We start from the raw sequence: 18,819 nt of genomic DNA on the forward strand, positions 1-18,819 counted from the left end.
ATTTAACTTAACTACCTGTTTTAAAATTGTTCTTAAATTCATGATTTATTAAAAAAAGACATCTAAAGATTTATCATGTTTAGTTATTTACTTGTTTAGCTTGCTTCACATTAACATTTTATTATTCTAACTCGTACCAATAGGTCGAATCCCTAGAGGATGCATCTCTCGTCATTTGAGTAGTTATCTTGGTTGATGGTCGTCTCCTTGCTATGGTTCATCCTCGTAGTTGTAGTTAGGCAGCTTCCTTGAATTGAAGGTGCTCTTCAAGATTCGAGTCTCCTTCGATGCGCCCTAAGAATAAGTCATCACTTCTTAAAGGACGGTTATTAGTCTAGCCTCATGAGAAGCTATCTCTTACATCGCCTATAGCCTAACACAATCATGCTAGACTCTTCTAAAAGACTAAGCTACTAGACACCTAGGACTACCCATCATAGTGTCATCACAAGAGTGACCACGCATGTTTTGACCTAAGGGTTTATTCTCTACCAACATGACTCCACATACGTGGATGAGACAAAGGCAGGTGTTGCACTTGAATCAATCGAGACACATGCAACACTTCCGAACAAAGGAAGAGGTCATTGTCTAAGTGGCATAGCTTGTCTACACAGAGCTATGCTACGTACACAACACAAATCCAAACATATGCATTACCATAATTATGCAATGCACACAAAGATCTTAATTTAAATCTTTTTGTCTTTGTTAAAGCTTTTAAATTCCTAAGGCTCTTTGTTATCCTAGATTCTAATACAAACATAGATTTCTGCTTTTCTAAAAAATCCTAGAGCTAACTGCTATGATACCATTTGCTGTGACGACCCCCCCCCCCCCTTTTTTTTTTTTCTTTTTTTATACAAACATAAAACGAGTCATCACAATGGCACGACAATGTGTCCCCCAACCAACATATGACACATGCCCCATAACATATACCTGATAATCAGAGTATGACATCTATCCATCAATGAAGTGAAAAACATAAACCTAAATAGTGGAAATCATAACATGAACCTCTATAACAAATAATCATAACCAAAGAGCCATATTACATCTATCTGTTTAAGTCTTTCCTCAAATCAAACACATAGTAATTACACAACAGAGAGCTCCTAATGGAAAATTAAGTGTTTTCAACTTTATCAATGAACATATGCCTTGTTGAGAAAAGCTTCCACACACGACACGCATAGAAAGAGTTGAGTAAAATATTTCAAAATTTTTCATCTGCAAAGATTCTTTGGCTCATTAATTACTTGACTCTCAATTATATGTTTACATATTTTTAATTTTCTATTTAATTTTGTTATCAGTTTTAAATAAATGCGTGTTCTGAAGCTAACATTAAAAAAATTCCGTTGTCTGCTATTTTTATCTATTTTTGGTTTTTTTGTTTTTTTTTTTTTTGTGGAGAGCCCAAACCTAGGTTGCTAGAGTCCGAACACACTAATTAGTGCATTAATCAGCTAGGCCTGTCCAGACAGGCATCTTGACCGTCCGAACGCGCGACCTAGGTTTTTAAACTTATCACTTTCTCTCCCAGCCGCCGCACCTCATTCTTCTCTGGAGTTGTTTTTGTTTCTTTCTCAAGTTCTCATGGTGTCTCTTGAGTTTTTGGTTTTGGGTTTTTGGTTTTTTTTTTTTTTTTTTTTTTTTTTTTTTTTTTTTTTTTTTTTTTGCATTATCTCTTCTCACCAATATTCCAGGTATGTTCTTCTTTCCCTTACAATTTTTTTTTATTTGTTTATGAGAATATATGGATTTTGGAATATTCTGCTATTGTGAAAATTGTTTTTGAGATTAAATGCTTGCTAGGGTTGGAATAATTTTGTTCAATATTCATGAGAATATTTATATTGCTTGCTTGCTGAGGTTGTAATATTTATTGCATTACTATGATCCTATTTTTGGTATTTAATTGCATGCAAGCACATGATTTTTATTTTTTTGTCCTATATTAGTTTTCCATGTGCAATTATTATTGGACTAGATTATTTCTGCATGCTTATGCTATTAGTTTGGTCATATTGTTTTTGACATGCAAGTGGGATCTAACTATTTGGATTATTGGTGCATATTCTAGATATATTTGTTTTTGTTCTATATTACAGATATGTCTAGCAGAAGGACAAAGACTGAGATTGTAGTTGCGAAGGCAAGGATCGAACAACGGACCATCATGATAGAATGGGCCATTGTCAGACAGGATGTGATGGTGCCTCCATTTGATCTCATCGACCATATTTTTCAAGAAAATAATTAGCGAAGCTTGTACACTTGCAACACAGTCTATCCTAGACTTTTGCGAGAATTTTATGCTAACTTGAAGATTGACAAGGTTAGCCCGATGCATCCCATCCGGAAGACCAAAGTCTGTGGCCAATAGGGGTGGGCAAATTATCTGCCTACCACCTACTGACCGCTTACCGAACCAAACCGAACCACCATCGACCGCCTACCGACTTGACCGACTAATTTTTCTGTTCGGCAACCGAACCGAACGGAACTGCCTTTTAAGCGGCTACCGAACCAAACCGAGTAGCCTTTTAAGCGGTAACTGAACCGAACCGAACCGTCTTTTATTCCGACCGATTAACCGAATCGACATAAAACGAAACGACGTCGTTTTAGTGAGAATGAAACGTTTGATCATTTTTTTTTCCTTTAGAAAAATCAAAACGACGTCGTTTCATTACTCATTTTAACCGAATGTTAACCGATTTAACCGACCGCCTATTAACCGCTTAACCGACTTAACCAAAATAAATTCACCGATTGCATTCGGACAAAAGTCGGTTAACCGACCGAATTAACAGCCTACTGAACCGACGCCCGCCCCTAGTGGCCAATCAATCATAGTTGATGCTGATCTTATCAGTGATGTGACTCACATTCCTATAATTGTACCTCCTGGACTTCCTTATCAAAATCATGTGGAACCCCCCTCCATTGAAGACTTGAGGATGTTATTTGATCCTCAAGGCCTTGAAGAAATGAGGAACATTCCCATTGGATAGCTGCAATCTCCTCACTGGCTCCTAGCTCATTTCATGATGTAGAATTTATGGCCGCTCTCCAGAAACAGGAATATCACCATTCGTAGGGCCAGATTTTTATATGCCATCATCAGACATGTTCCCTTTTGTCTTTGCACTATGTTAGATGTACTAGCTCTCTTGGAGTATTTGTGTGATTTGATCAACCATTGAAGTCTAACTTAGGGAAGAGCCCTAAGTTAAAGGAGTCCACTGAAGAACCCTTTAGACAGGCGGTCTGGTTGGGAGGCGTTCACGTATAGGTATGTGTCAGAGTTAAAGGTACGACTACTGCATTAGGTTATGTGAGTACGATTGCTTTGTAACTAGTTTTTTCTTCTGAATAGTGGATTTCGTGGGTTTGGCTTCCCCAAAGTTGTTTTCTCTTTGTCTAAAGAGTTTTCACTTCGTCACCAAAATATATGTGTTAATTGCTTTACTGCTTTACATATTTTGGTTGCATGTTTGGTTGTGATCACACACACACACACACACATTAGGAGTCATATTTATTTGTCAATTGGTATCATAGCAGGTTCACTCGTTTTTGGATTAAATTCCTGAGTGGATCCTAGACTCCTATTTGTTTTTATATCAAGTCTCTTAATCTTAATTCTATTATTGCTTTTGATGGCTTGAATTATAGTTATCGGAAAGCAAGAATTAGATTCTTTTTAAAATCAATAGACGTTTGGCATATTGTTGAGTTTGGGTGGACCCCACCGACTACAACAGTTGTTGAATGGACTACCGTTGAAACACGTACTCGTCTATCCAATGGTCAAGCCTTAAATGATCTTTGTCAAACTCTTTTACCATTTGAATTCTCACGAATTTCACATTGTGAAATTGCTCAAGAAGCATGGGCAATACCGAAAACTACATACGAAGGCACAAAAATTATAAAATCTGACAAGCTTCAAATGTTAGTTTCTCAGTTTGAAGGAACAATGATGCAAGAGGATGAACCTTTTAATGAGTTTTGCACCAAGATCAGCAACCTGAGAAATTTCATGGTAAGTCTCGCGAAAAAGATCTCGGATGCAAAACTCATTAAAAAGATACTAAGATCGTTGCTTGAGCGTTTCAGAATAAACGTCACTATTGTAATACTGCCATGTGGAATATGCGATTATTCCGCTTATCGACCATTTATTTATGTCATCGCCTTACAAAACTTTACTCACAACTTTTGCTAAATCCTGTCTTTTTTTTTTTTTTTTTGAACCAGCTAAATCCTATGTCTATTCGTTCAGCTCGGTTGATATTTTCATCGAGTTCTTTGGTTGAAAATTCGTGGCCTTTTTTTTTTTAAAGAAAAAATAATAATAGTAACAATCTTAATTAATTATGCAGTAAGAAAGTGCATACAGAATCACTTGGGCATACGAAATCGCAATCTTATTTTATTATGTTGGGACGATTCAATGCAAGAGAAGAAAACGCTTAATTTGTTTCTCATTTCAACTCCATCACTGCATGGAACAAAACAATCAAAATAAAAACAGAGCGACATGCAAAAGACACGAAGGGATGTTCCAATACACGTACGTTAACGTTGATTTGGTCAAATGAGAGACATATAGAGGATATGTTGTCTCTAGGACTCCACTGACGTGTTCAACTCATTTTTGTTTTAACATCACATATTCTCGATCAATCATGAGGGACAGGGTCAACTCCATATACCTATAATATATATATCAATTTAAAATTCACTAATGAGGAATGGGCCAAAGCAACAGTAGTAGAATTGAACTATTCCATTCACCAAAACCGTCAAATTTGGCTGCATGTTCTATTAGTGTATATATAAGCGTTCATAACGTACGTAGTTGTTAAAGAAATATTCCCCCTTAAAATAAAAAATTGGTAACCAATGAAGACTTACCAAGTCTTATATCTTCTCCGTGGAAGTTAAAACATAGACCTGTTCAGTAACTCTAATCCATAAATACGTGCCTTCCAATGCAACATTTCTCACCCCTCACCCAATAAGCAAGAATACACAGCATACTCGAAGGTGGAGATAACCTCAAAAATGATGAAAGGCGTTCCTAGGTATCTGGTAACCGTGCTCGTCTTGGCTTTGGCATGCTCCCTGGCCTCTGCATATGACCCCAGCCCTCTTCAAGATTTTTGCGTTTCAACCAACGATTCTGCTTCTGGAGGTATGAAGTCATTTGAAGCATCTGTCTATAATCTTGTATTTTTGTTTTTTTACCCTACCCCTCTTGTTAGTACTCTACATACAAATATATTTATGCTCCGTTCTTTTTATATAACAAGCTTTTCCTTCTCCATGCAGTATTTGTGAATGGAAAGTTCTGCAAGGACCCCAAGCTTGTCTCTGCCAATGACTTCTTCTTCTCCGGACTAAACATTCCCAGAGATACATCAAATCCACTTGGATCGACTGTCACTCTCCTGAATGTGGACAAAATACTAGGCCTCAACACTTTAGGCATATCCTTGGCTCGCATTGACTTTGCACCATACGGCCTAAATCCTCCCCACATTCACCCTCGTGGAACCGAGATTCTTGTAGTCCTAGAGGGTACTCTATTAGTTGGTATTGTCACATCCAACACAGATAACCGTCTCTTCACCAAAGTTCTTAATGCTGGAGACGTCTTTGTCTTCCCAGTTGGCCTCATACACTTCCAGTTTAACTCTGGGCATACCAATGCCGTAGCCTTTGCCGGTCTCAGCAGCCAGAATCCTGGGGTCATCACCATAGCAAATGCAGTCTTTGGATCTAATCCTCCAATCAATCCTGATGTTCTCGCCAAGGCCTTCCAACTAGACAGAAATGTGATTAATTATCTTCAGAAAAAGTTCTAGTGGGACAATTATTAGATAAATATTTGTAATTGCCAATAATGAATCATTAGATGGTTCAAATGGATCTTGCCATTATTCACTTCGATGTAACACCATAGCAATAACTTCAATGAAATAAAATTCTTTCTTACTCTATCTCTCTGTTTCTTCCTTCTTCTTCTTCTTTTTCTTTTTTTTTTCGCGGTGTGATAATGGTGGTAGAACAAGTGCATGATTAAAGTTAACTACATCTTGAATCCACAATGTTTGAGATATATATCACACCTAACTTCTCTTGGTACGTGCCCTTCATATATTCTCTTTTAAAAAAATAAAATTCAACAACATATAAATATATCTTTAAATCAATAATAAACCTTTGCTCATATTTTATTTTAAATCTAATTTATATCGAGGCATTATCAATAATAATGAAACAACATTATTAATTGGTCTTTATATCGGAAAATACCAACTCCCTAACCTGTCAGGCCTAAAGAGGTTTGAATAGATGTTAGGGAAGACCCTACAATGTCCTCGTGATTTTTGAATTGTAGTTCACAATATCATCTTTAATGGTAAAAATTTTACATATAAAGAATTCTAGCACTTAGGTCGAGCTTTGTATATAGTAACAGTAGAAAACATATCTTGTGCATTAAGGGATTCGATTCTATAGTGTAGTGGCTATTCATCTTGAAAATTATGTCAAAGATCAGGTTGGAGTAGGAAATGGTGCAGGTTTTGTTATTTCTAATATTGGTTACTCTCATCTTGCTAATAAATTCTCCAAATTTCATATGAAAAATATTTTGCATTGTCGATCTATTTCGCCTAACCATTTATTTAATTTGTTAGCCAGTTTGCACGCGATTGCCTTTGTTACTTTGAATTATAGTTTTTTCCTTTCTTTTTTTTGACACCATGACGCAATGTTAAGCACGAGTTGAACGCTTGACCCAGGATCTTGTAATTGGGGGTTATCCACTTAAACATATGTTATGTATTTATGATCATTATTCCATACTATACATATGATTATGAATCTGTTTTACAATCACACATGTTTTTTAGCGCTCAGGAAAATTAGGAACTAAAAAAAAATAGCCATTCTCACGGCCCATCATTTTCTTGAGAATAGTCATTCTAAGTTTTAAAGTATATAATAAAGATTCTATCCCTTTTCACATATATGCTTTTATTAGGAAATGAAATATATGATAATGATCTAACACTTGGAATAAAAATTCTTATCACCCATAGAAAATGACTATTTCTTAAATTGAGGAATAACTTTTCCTCTCAAATCTGAGTCGAATACTATTCCTCAATTTCAGGAATAATAATTCCCTCATGAATCATGATAATGAGTATTTCATTTTATATTCTTCTATTTCTTAATAGAATAGTCATTTCACGTGTCGAACGTACATAACCTAAAATATTATATTTCACCTTCTTCTATTTATAATAAAAGTTATTCATTTTTCTTAATAAAATAGTCATTTTTCTTATATTGTCAATGTGTTAGGTTATTTTTTATTTTTATAGATAAATGTGTTCTGTTATAAGTATACTACTCTTGCTGCCTGCTAGCCAGTGCATGTTAATATATTACTATGCACGCAGTACTCGATCAGTCAATTCATGATGTTTCGATTACGTAAGATTTTGTTCCAAAAATTTAAAAGTTCATAGTTAAATGATTTATGTTTAAAAATACAATTGACCTATTCAGGAACAACTTAAGAATTGATGCTGCATCAATGATGCGTTCAGCATCTTCCTGATAATCATCCTAAAATTGTATTTTATTTTCTTGTTCCTCGTGTGAATCTGTCTACCTGAAAACCCTAATATGACCATTTCAATTTATTTATAAATTTTGGAAAATCCAATTAATTACAATAGTTAACTTTTTCAAAATAAAAAATAAACAAAGTTTAGAAGCCAATACGGGCAGGCGTAGTTTTACTCGGTTGGAAATACCGATTAAAACTATTTTGGTTGGAAAGGCGTATTTTAAACTCCAACCTCACAATCGATTGAATCATTAGAAAAGCAAAATTGGAGCAACAGGGTACTTAACATATAGAGAAAGTTTCACTGACTGTCCTTGATATTTCATCACTTTTACGTACAATTATACCTTTAAGTTTTAAAAGTGTTAATTCAGTGTATCTATCTTTCAATTTTTTTTTTAATTTCATTTGTCCGTTAGGATTTTTCGTTAAATCATGCCAAAATTTCCAAAATACCTTTTTTTAAAAAAAAAAATAAAAAAAAAAAAAAAAAAAAAAAAAATCATTTATTTAGGAATGTATATTTTTGCAAATTATGTTAAATCTATCTTAAGAAACGGTTAAATCCTTACAATTTTTTGTTCTTCTATTTCCTAAAATAATAGGGGTATTTTAGAAATTTCGACACCTCTCCTTTAGGATTTAATGGGAAATTATAATAGAGGGTGGAAGTTAAAAGAAAATAAACAAAAAATAAAATAAAAATTGTAAGTTGGATACTCTAAATTGACACTTTTTTAAAATTTATGAGTATGATTACAAAAGTGATGAAAGATGTAAAGACCAAGAAATAAAATAGGAAATGTTGCAATTAATAAATTATGTTTATTAAATAAGATGTGATTAATAATAGATTCTAGGTGATAATTATATTATCAAAATAAAATGAGTCTAAGATAAAAGGGAAAAGTACACATAACCCCCTCAAACTACCACTCAATTGTCAATGTACCCCCTAAACTACCAATTGTGTCAATCTCCCCCCTTAAACTACCGGAAAATGTCAATGTCCCCCCTAAGACCAACAAAAAGACAAAAATGATCCTAAATTTTTTTTAAATAAGACAAAAATGTCCTCATAAATTCAAAAAAATTAAAACTAAAACTAAAAAAATTAAAAAAATTAAAAATTAAAAATTAAATTAAATTAAATAAAAAACGAAAAAAAAATATTTTTAAAAAAAAGAACAAATTTTTTATTTTTTATTTTTTAAAAAGTAAACAAAAAATAACTGATTTTTTTTTTTAAAAAAAAAAAAACAAATGAAAAAAATAAAAAAGAAAAACCAGTTTTTATTAAATTAAAAAACGAAAAATAACAAATTTTTTTAAACAAAAAAACAAAAAATAACTGAAATTTATTTATTTAAAAAAAAAAACAAATGAAAAAAAACAACCAGTTTTTATTAAATTAAAAAACGAAAAAGAACAATTTTTTTTAAAGAAAAAAAAAACGAAAAAACAAAAAATAACTTAAATTTATTTATTTATTTAAAAAAAAATAAAACAAATGAAAAAAAAAAAAACCAGTTTTTATTTAATTAAAAAATCGAAAAAGAACAATTTTTTTTTAAAAAAAGAAAAAAAAGAAAAAAAAAACTGAAATTATTATTTTAAAAAAATAATAAAATACAGTTTTAATTTTTAATTTTTTTGTTGGAATAATTTTTTGTTATTTTATATTTTTTTAATAATTTTTTTTTAGTTTTTATTTTATTTTAATAATTTTATGAAGAGCATTTTTGTCATTAGTGGGACATTGACATTTTCTGGTAGTTTAAGGGGGGAGATTAACACAATTGGTAGTTTGGGGGGTACATTGACAATGATGTGGTAGTTTGAGGGGGTTATGTGTACTTTTCCCAAGATAAAATAACGGAATTAGAATAATAAAATATTACCAATGGGTATCTAGGAAATAAATTAATAATAATGGGTCCTAGTTAAATAAATAGTTGATTGTATGGGTAAAAGGTAGTTAAAATAAATGTGGGGTTAGATATTAATTGTTAAAAGATAGGGTTATAACATTGTGAGGGTAATATCATAAATTAAGGTAGTGGGAGGCTTTAAACAAAAATGTAATCTTATCCATGCCACATGTCATGCTCGGATTGGCTATTGGGGGATATCTTATCCTTCTTTTTAATTTAAGAAATAAAAGAAAAACAAAGAAATAGAATAAGCCCCTAAACCGGTCAACAGCCCCCCCTCTCCCCCCCTTCCTCTTTTCTTTCTTCTTTTCTCTTCTATTTTTTCTTCCTTCTTCTTTGTTCTTCTCACCCGATCACACTGAGAGAGACGAGAGAGTGAGATGGAGTGATTGAGAGGGAGATCAAAGAGGGAGTTGAGAGCAGAGAGTGAGATCGAGACAGAGAGATGAGACCGAGAGAGAGAGAGAGAGAGAGAGAGAGCCGAGAGATTGGGAGTGAGATGGAGCCCGATCCTCCGGTGGGTGGCGCCGACGAGACCAGAGAACGCCAGCAATGCGATCTTCGATGAGCCCATGACCCATATGTGTGCGAAACCCGTGCAACCCGTGACCCAGTGGCCCACGCCCCGTGAAACCCGACCCTCTAGGACCAGTTTTCCGACGATTTTGGGATGATTTTCGGCAGTTCCAGGGGATTTCCGACGAAGACCCGCGGTCGAAAAAAAACACTGCTAAAAATGGTTTTTAATTAGCGGCTTTGTGTAACCGCAGTTATTCAGTAAAAATTTGAGGCATTGTTTCTTTTTAAAAAATAATAATAACAAGAAGCTACCACTAAACATACTAAAACTAAAGAAAATAATTTTTGTACACATTCATTTTGTAAGCACATTGTTACACACACTCACAATGGGTATGGAACCCATACATGCATCCCACATGGGGCCCACACCCATATGAGTATGTGTATAATGTGTGTACAAAGTGAGTATGTGCAAATAACACAACTCTTTAACTAATTAATGGTTTTTTTAAAACAAAAAATGATTTTTGTACGCACACCCATTATGAGTGTATATAATATGTGTGGGTGCAAATAATGCAACTCTTTTTGAACCAACACTAGTCGCTTCGGAAAATCGACGCTAAACCAACTCATTTATTGCGGCATACTAAATTTGGAGATTTCGATGCTTCAGAAAACGTGACAAGGTCTTAATTTAGATGAAATGAATTTAGACTCATTTATACAGACACGTTGTCTTTTTTTTTCCTTTTTTTTTTTAAGTCAACCTGTACTTTTCTAAAACATCATAAAGAGGATTTTAGATCCATACACGTTGTCTTAACTTAGATGAAATTAAACACGATAGTTTCGAAGAGCGAAAGTGTTGTCTTCTATTCATTGAAAACACCGTCATTTCCACCTAAGCCTCAAAACGAACGAAAAAAAGACCTTAAGCTCTTCTCATGGTGTCGACAATCCCTACGAATATTCTTATGTAGTGAGAAAGTGAATACATCACTTGGGCATACAAAATCACAATCTTAATTATGTTGGGACGATTCAATGCAAGAGAAGAAAACAACACATAATTTGTTTCTCATTTCAACTCCATCAGCAGAACAAAACAATCAAAATAAAAACAGATCGATATCCAAAAGATGTGACGACCCGTTTTTTTTTTTAAAAAAAAACATACAAACGGATCTTCACAGTGGCACGTCTACATGTCGCTCTGCCAACATATGACACATGCCCCATAACATGCACCTGACAATCAGAGTTACACCTAACAGCGGAATATAATAATCAATGTGCAGCGGAACACATATCATAAGTGGAAATACATCTAACACATAAAAGTTAATTACAAGAAGAGCCATTTACAAGTCTATCTATTTAAGGCTTATAAAACATATTACATTGACTATATATACTAAAATACAGGCTCAACAAATACATATGCCACGTATGACACGAGCCATAAATAAAATACCCAAATGCGGACTACCCATGAATCTGTGACTTATGACTGTCGCGATGTGCTCCAATCATAGCATCCCATATGCTAGGTGGACGAGTCAATATCTATATCCGCAAAACCTGCAACCAAAGTATAAACGTCTGCACGGTTGCGGGGGTTGCCGCATCCGTACAGGTGGAATTATGAGCCCACCGTCTTAGCATAAATAAATACACTAAGACCTCAGAGGTATACTATTCACTAAGTTTTCAAAAAGAACCAACTTTTTTTTTCTAGTCATGCGTACACTATAACAGCCACCAACTTTGTAAACTTTTGTTTGAAAACCCTCATAGCTGATATAGTAAACACCGACTACTAGAAAACATTTAAAGCATACTATGCAGCTGGGACTTAAAAAACAATAGCATTTAAATCATGCAACCATCCGATAAAAATATACATAAGCTCTTTTCCATTGAGACTCTTATGTATAATAATACGTCTAGCAAAACTACTCATAATGTAAAAACACCACACTCATAAAAACAATGCTATACATGCTCATGCAAGTTTCCTCATGGAAATGAATCCATGCCTCATGGGAATTAACTGATGTGTCTTAAATTATACTCGCAAGTGCACGAATCGTTATGCAATATAGCGTATTGCAAGTGCGAGGTCGATCCCACAAGGAAATGGTCAAATATTAGTGTTTTGCCTAATCAACCTCATTTTAACCTAGTTCCAAAGGTTTGATGCTTGATTCAAGAACAAAAGACTAATGAAAAGAAGTGTAAAGAAATATGCAAATTTAAAAGGAACTAAGGTTAAAGAATCCACCAAACCAAATCCTACAACTCACACTCTTGGTTTCCACTTGAACAACCAAAGAACATTAAGCTTAGGGTGTTATTCAAGTCTTTTAACCATATCCCAAAGAACCATTAAATGAATCCAACTCATTGACAAATCACAAAGAGTAACAATTGAAATCAAAACATCCAATGTATCATTCAATCACAATGGATATCATCATTCAAACCGATAAAACAATGTATTAGTCGGTTGAAACACATAAAATGTCCTCTATCCTCCAATAATCACATTCATTCCAAAAGATAAAGCTTTAAATGAATGGAACTTGAACAACTAACAAGATATATCATTAAAAGAGCAAGTGGTCCACCAAGATTGTGAGTGTCATCAATGGAAAGGTTTCATCCTCAACCCTAGTTGAGGTTACTAGCCTTCCATGACTAAGAACACCACAAGAACATGATGAACATCCATGGAAATAAAAGAAGAAGCTTTACAAAGAGAAAGTATATGAAAATAAACTACTGATTCAAACTACAAGAAGCACGAAATTAAACCTAATTACAGAATTTCTACTCTATTCTCTACCACAATCTACCACACACTCCCACAATCTACTCTCCTCTCTCTACTTATAGAAAATCCAATCAAAGCAGGAAAAGACAAACTCCAATTTCGCACAGATTTGCGCACTTTTATTACGGGGCAATTTGGGCATAGTAAAAGTCCGAAATAGAAAAAACCTATTTCAGACTTATTTGTTGAATTTTTCATGAGCTTTCCAACGCCACCAAAATCAACGCAATCCGATTTTCGAGTCAAAAGTTATGATGAAAGTAACATGCATAACTCAAGGATTTTTCCACTTTGTTGAAATATTGGTTTTGGACTTTTCCACTTTGTTGAATTTTCTTCAATCTTTGTTGTCAATAAGTGTAGAGTTGCTGCCCATTATGGAGATGTGTGCTGTCCAGCTTTGTTCTTCACGTGCAGCTTGGGGAGACAAGGAATAGGACAAAATAAAATAAAATAAGAGAAATGGACAAACTTCCGGATTTTCGGGATGATCCAACGACTAAAATTAAAACAGCCATATCTTTTTCCACGCATCTCCAAACTGGCTGAAACTTGTTGAGTTGGAAAGCTGACATCTTGAACTTCAATTTAGACCTAAGAAACTCTCAAAACGGATATCTTTTGGTCCTGTTATGATAAGTCTAAATCTAGTAGTCTGCTGCATCCGAATTTCCTTGTATTTTGCTTGAATTATATCATTTCTCTCTTATTGTCCTACAAAATATAAAAACACTAAAACTAACCAAAGCATTAGAAAATAACAAAGCTAAAGGTTTAACTAATGTAAATTAAGGGGTCCAAATATACACTTTTTGGCACTCATCATTAACCCAAGTTCCTCATGGAAATTAATCCAAGCCTCATGGAAATTAATCCAAGCCTCATGGGAATTAACCCAAGTATAGTTTCCCGTGGGCTATAAACCTCACTTCGATGCACGTTTGGCGTTCATATGCTCATGCCTCAAAACAATATACATATACTTTCTAATTTCATGAACATGCTTTAAACTCATGCTTCTAATGTAAATCTATAAACAGTTTAACAACTCAATTCATCAATCAACATTTGCATAATTTAAATCCCAACAACAACTCACAATCAAATCCTTCAAATCAGTTTAAATCACACTTTTCAATCACACATCATTTCTCATAAACATCATTGATACTTCAACATAATTGAAACTACTTAAAACATCCAAAACATATTGTCAACGTACAGTCGGTTCGGATTTATAAAACGCATATATTTTGCAATTTTATAATATATAAAAATAGTAGTTTCTCAGTGAGTAGAATACTCACCTTGGCTGCGCAGATTTAATCACTGGGTCTCCTAGACACCACCTTACAATGTATCACTGTGGAATAACACATTGCACTGTTTAGCACTTTAAATAATTAACACTCTAATTATCACTTCAATCGCTCAAGGTTAAACCATTGGAAAACCCAAAATATTTTTAAAGGTTCCAAACGTCTGCCCCTAAGTCCTAGACACTAACTAAAACTCAAATAATACTAACCCAAAGTATTTACTAAGGGTTAGATATTAAAATCACTATTTAACTATTTACTCATAATATTAATTACTAACCCGCAATTAATATCACTAACCGATCAATTATTTTCATTAACACTTATAATAATATTAGCCCTAAAATTATATTTACTAATCTCTAAATTATTTCTCACTAACATTTTCTCAATAATATTGACCCTTGAATTATATTTATTAAACTTTTACATAAAACACTACCGTATTTAAAATAACATTAACCCATAAGAAAATCTTAGGGTTAACCTCACAAATACTATTTAAATTAAATACTCATAATTATTTATTTTTACTAACATTAGTACCTAACCCATAAATACTTATTTTTACAAATTAACAATATAGGTTCTAACACTTAAAAACCCTAAATTAATTTAACCCATCAAATTAGGGTTTCTAAACTTAAACCCAAAATTATAAAACACTACCTCAAACACAATATTATTAACCCAATAGCATTTACTAAGGGTTAATCACATAAAAATACCACTAAAATTAAATACCAGAAAGTTAGGCTTTAGGGAACTTACCAAAATTTCACCAAACCAAAACCCATGGTTTGGGCATCCTCAAGCAAGTTCCAAGCAACCCATTACCTAAAGAAAACACTAGATTAAACTCACATTTTAAGATTTTAACCCAAAATTTCAAGAACACGAGTTTGGTATTTTACCTCAAAACGATCGGTGAAAACGTAGATCGGGCTTCGTAGATCACGTTACCGAAGTCGGATTTGAGTTTGGCCGGTTACATCTTCGTAGATCACGATTTTTCTATGAAAAATTAAAGAGAAAATGAGAGATGGTGTTGGGGATCCGGACAAATGGCGTGGAAAGAGCTTCCTGCCACTTTTACAATGACACAGGCCGTGTCTTTTTTTTTAAATGCCGTATGTGCCCTTTTCTTTCTTAAGACACGCGCACATGGGCTGCAGTTATCCGAACAATGCCTCTTGTTTCTTTACTGTTTGATTTTCCATCTTTACTTATTTTATTCTTCTTTTCAATTTTCTTTTCTTTTCATTTCAATCTCACGCCCCTAGCCCACCTGTTTCTTTTCTTCTTCTTTTTTTTTCTTTTTAATCTTCTTTTCTTTTTATAATAAACATTTGACTTTTCTTTATTTTAATTGATTTTTATTTTTCTTTTTCTTTATTTTTCTAATTTCTATTTTATTTTATTTTCTTTTTCTTTTCTATTATTTCTATTTTCTTTTTCTTTGGACTTTAAAACTATTCTTTTGCTTTTTTACAAACACTAAATTAACTTTAATCACTTATTTACTCTAATTTTATATTTCAATTATTAAATAATGTCTTGGATATTACAAAAGACACGGAGTTAAGGGATGTTCCAATACACGTACGTTAATGTTGATTTGGTCAAAATGAGAGACATATAGAGGGTATGTAACGATCCACCCCCAATGACACAATACTGTCCGCTTTTGGCTCCCCATATCAGACTTCCCAGGAGGTCACCCATCCTGGGATTGCTCTCGCAGCGGCTCGCTTAACTGCGGAGTTCTGATAGGTTTATTGCCATCACGGCTTTAAAACGCGTTGTGTCATATAGGGTGCATTTATACATATAAGCACATCTTCATTCTCAGGCGATGTGGGACGTCACAATCACCCCCCTTTGGACCCAGCGTCCTCGCTGGCGACCCTCATGGGATCACCCCATTCTTGGCATCCCAACGAGTGCCCGCCGGCAACCCTCTTGGGCTTGTGCACGCTCCCACCATCTCAGGCTGGGCAATGGCTCTGATACCATTTGTAACGATCCACCCCCAATGACACAATACTGTCCGCTTTTGACTCCCCATACCAGACTTCCCAGGAGGTCACCCATCCTGCGATTGCTCTCGCAGCGGCTCGCTTAACTACGGAGTTCTGATAGGTTCATTGCCATCACGGCTTTAAAACGCGTTGTGTCATATAGGGTGCATTTATACATATAAGCACATCCTCATTCCCAGGCGATGTGGGACGTCACAATCACCCCCCCTTGGGACCCAGCGTCCTCGCTGGCGACCCTCATGGGATCACCCCATTCTTGGCATCTCAGCGAGTGCCCGCCGGCAACCCTCTTGGGCTTGTGCACGCTCCCACCATCTCAGACTGGGCAATGGCTCTGATACCATTTGTAACGATCCACCCCCAATGACACAATACTGTCCGCTTTTGGCTCCCCATATCAGACTTCCCAGGAGGTCACCCATCCTGGGATTGCTCTCGCAGCGGCTCACTTAACTGCAGAGTTCTGATACGTTCATTGTCATCACGGCTTTAAAACGCGTTGTGTCATATAGGGTGCATTTATACATATAAGCACATCCTCATTCCCAGGCGATGTGGGACGTCACAGGGTATGTTGTCTCTAGGACTCCACTGACGTGTTCAACTCATTTTTGTTTTAACATCACATATTCTCGATCAATCATGAGGGACAGGGTCAACCCCGATCCATATATATATATATATCGATCAATGTAAAATTCACTAATGAGGAATTGGCCAAAGCAACAGTAGTAGAACTGAACTATTCCATTAACCAAAACCGTCAAATTTGGCTGCATGTTCTCTTAGTACATATATATGCGTCGTTCACTACGTAGTTGTTAAAGAATTGTTCCTCCATTAAATAAAAAATTGATAACCATTGAAGACTTACCAAGTCTAATATCTTCTCCGTGGAAGTTAAAACATAGACCTGTTCAGTGACTCTAATCCATAAATACGTGCCTTCCAATGCAACATTTCTTACCCCTCACCCAATAAGCAAGAATACACAACATAGTACTCAAAGGTGGAGATAACCTCAAAAATGATGAAAGGCGTTCCTAGGTATCTGGTAACCGTGCTCGTCTTGGCTTTGGCATGCTCCCTTGCCTCTGCATATGACCCCAGTCCTCTTCAAGATTTCTGCGTTTCAACCAACGATTCTGCATATGGAGGTATGAAGTCATTTGAAGCATCTATCTGTAATCTTGTATTTTTGTTTTTTTACCCTGCCCCTCTTGTTAGTACTCTACATACAAATATATTTATTCTCGGTTCTTTTTATATAACAAGCTTTTCCTTCTCCATGCAGTATTCGTGAATGGAAAGTTCTGCAAGGACTCCAAGCTTGTCTCTGCCAATGATTTCTTCTTCTCCGGACTAAACAATCCCAGAGACACATCAAATCCACTTGGATCGACTGTCACTCTCCTGAATGTGGACAAAATACTAGGCCTCAACACTTTAGGCATATCCTTGGCTCACATTGACTTTGCACCATACGGCCTAAATCCTCCCCACATTCACCCTCGTGGAACCGAGATTCTTGTAGTCCTAGAGGGTACTCTATTAGTTGGCTTTGTCACATCCAACACAGATAACCGTCTTTTCACCAAAGTTCTTAACGCAGGAGATGTCTTTGTCTTCCCAATTGGTCTCATTCACTTCCAGTTTAATGCTGGGCATACTAATGCCGTAGCCTTTGCTGGTCTTAGCAGCCAGAATCCTGGGCTCATCACCATAGCAAATGCAGTCTTTGGATCTAATCCTCCGATCAATGCTGATGTTCTCGCCAAAGCCTTCCAACTAGACAAAAATGTGATTAATTATCTTCAGAAAAAGTTCTAATGGAAAAATAATTATAGCAATATTTGTAATTGCCAATAATGAATCATTAGATGGTTCGGATGGTGCTTGCCATTATTCCCTTGTTGTAATGCCATAGCAATAACTTCAATGAAATAAAATTCTTTCTTATATATGCTCTCGCGCTCTCTCTCTCTGTCTCTCTCTCATTTTATTTTATTTTTTTTTATCACCGAGTGATACTCGAGGTAGAACAAGTGCATCATTAAAGTTAACTACATTTTGAATCCACAATGTTTGAGATATCTCTTTTAAAAAAATAAAACTCAAACAACAAATAAATATATCTTTAAATCAACAATAAATCTTTGCTCATATTTTCTCTTAAATCTAACTAAGTTATATTGAGGCATTATCAATAATAAAGAAACAACATTATTAATTAGTCTTTATATCGGAAAATACCAACTTGCTAACCTATCAGGCCTAAAGAGGTTTGAATAGATGTTCGGGAAGACCTACAATGTCCTCCATGATTTTTGAATTGTAGTTCACAGTATCATCTATGATGGTAAAAATTTTACATATAAAGAATTCTATCACTTAAGTCGAGCTTTATATATATAGTAACGGTAGAAAACATATCCCATGAATGAAGGGATTCAATTCTATAGTGTAGTGGCTATTCATCATGAAAATTATGTCAAGG

General features: G+C 34.8%; 1 protein-coding gene, 1 long non-coding RNA gene and 1 pseudogene across 2 annotated transcripts; 2 read left to right on the forward strand and 1 right to left on the reverse strand.

Annotated features, from left to right (window-relative positions):
• The first annotated feature begins 5,012 nt into the window (after nt 1–5,012).
• Nucleotides 5,013–5,900, forward strand: LOC133881938 (germin-like protein subfamily 1 member 11; annotated as a pseudogene).
• A 5,532-nt stretch (nt 5,901–11,432) lies between these two features.
• Nucleotides 11,433–15,415, reverse strand: LOC133882333 (uncharacterized). The gene is made up of 4 exons (XR_009902654.1): nt 15,195–15,415; nt 15,052–15,117; nt 14,269–14,324; nt 11,433–11,727 (listed from the first exon to the last, which is right to left on the reverse strand). It is a non-coding gene; the product is annotated as an uncharacterized LOC133882333 (long non-coding RNA).
• Nucleotides 15,416–17,303: 1,888 nt separating this feature from the next.
• On the forward strand, nt 17,304–18,191 carry LOC133882471 (germin-like protein subfamily 1 member 7). Its single transcript, XM_062321659.1, has 2 exons — nt 17,304–17,479; nt 17,617–18,191. Exons 1-2 carry the CDS (start codon nt 17,350–17,352, stop codon nt 18,150–18,152), a joined length of 666 nt encoding a protein of 221 aa, XP_062177643.1. The 5' UTR covers nt 17,304–17,349; the 3' UTR covers nt 18,153–18,191.
• The last annotated feature ends 628 nt before the right edge of the window (nt 18,192–18,819 follow it).

The sequence above is a fragment of the Alnus glutinosa genome, chromosome 11, assembly GCF_958979055.1.
Source record: "Alnus glutinosa chromosome 11, dhAlnGlut1.1, whole genome shotgun sequence".
Lineage (NCBI taxonomy): Eukaryota > Viridiplantae > Streptophyta > Magnoliopsida > Fagales > Betulaceae > Alnus > Alnus glutinosa.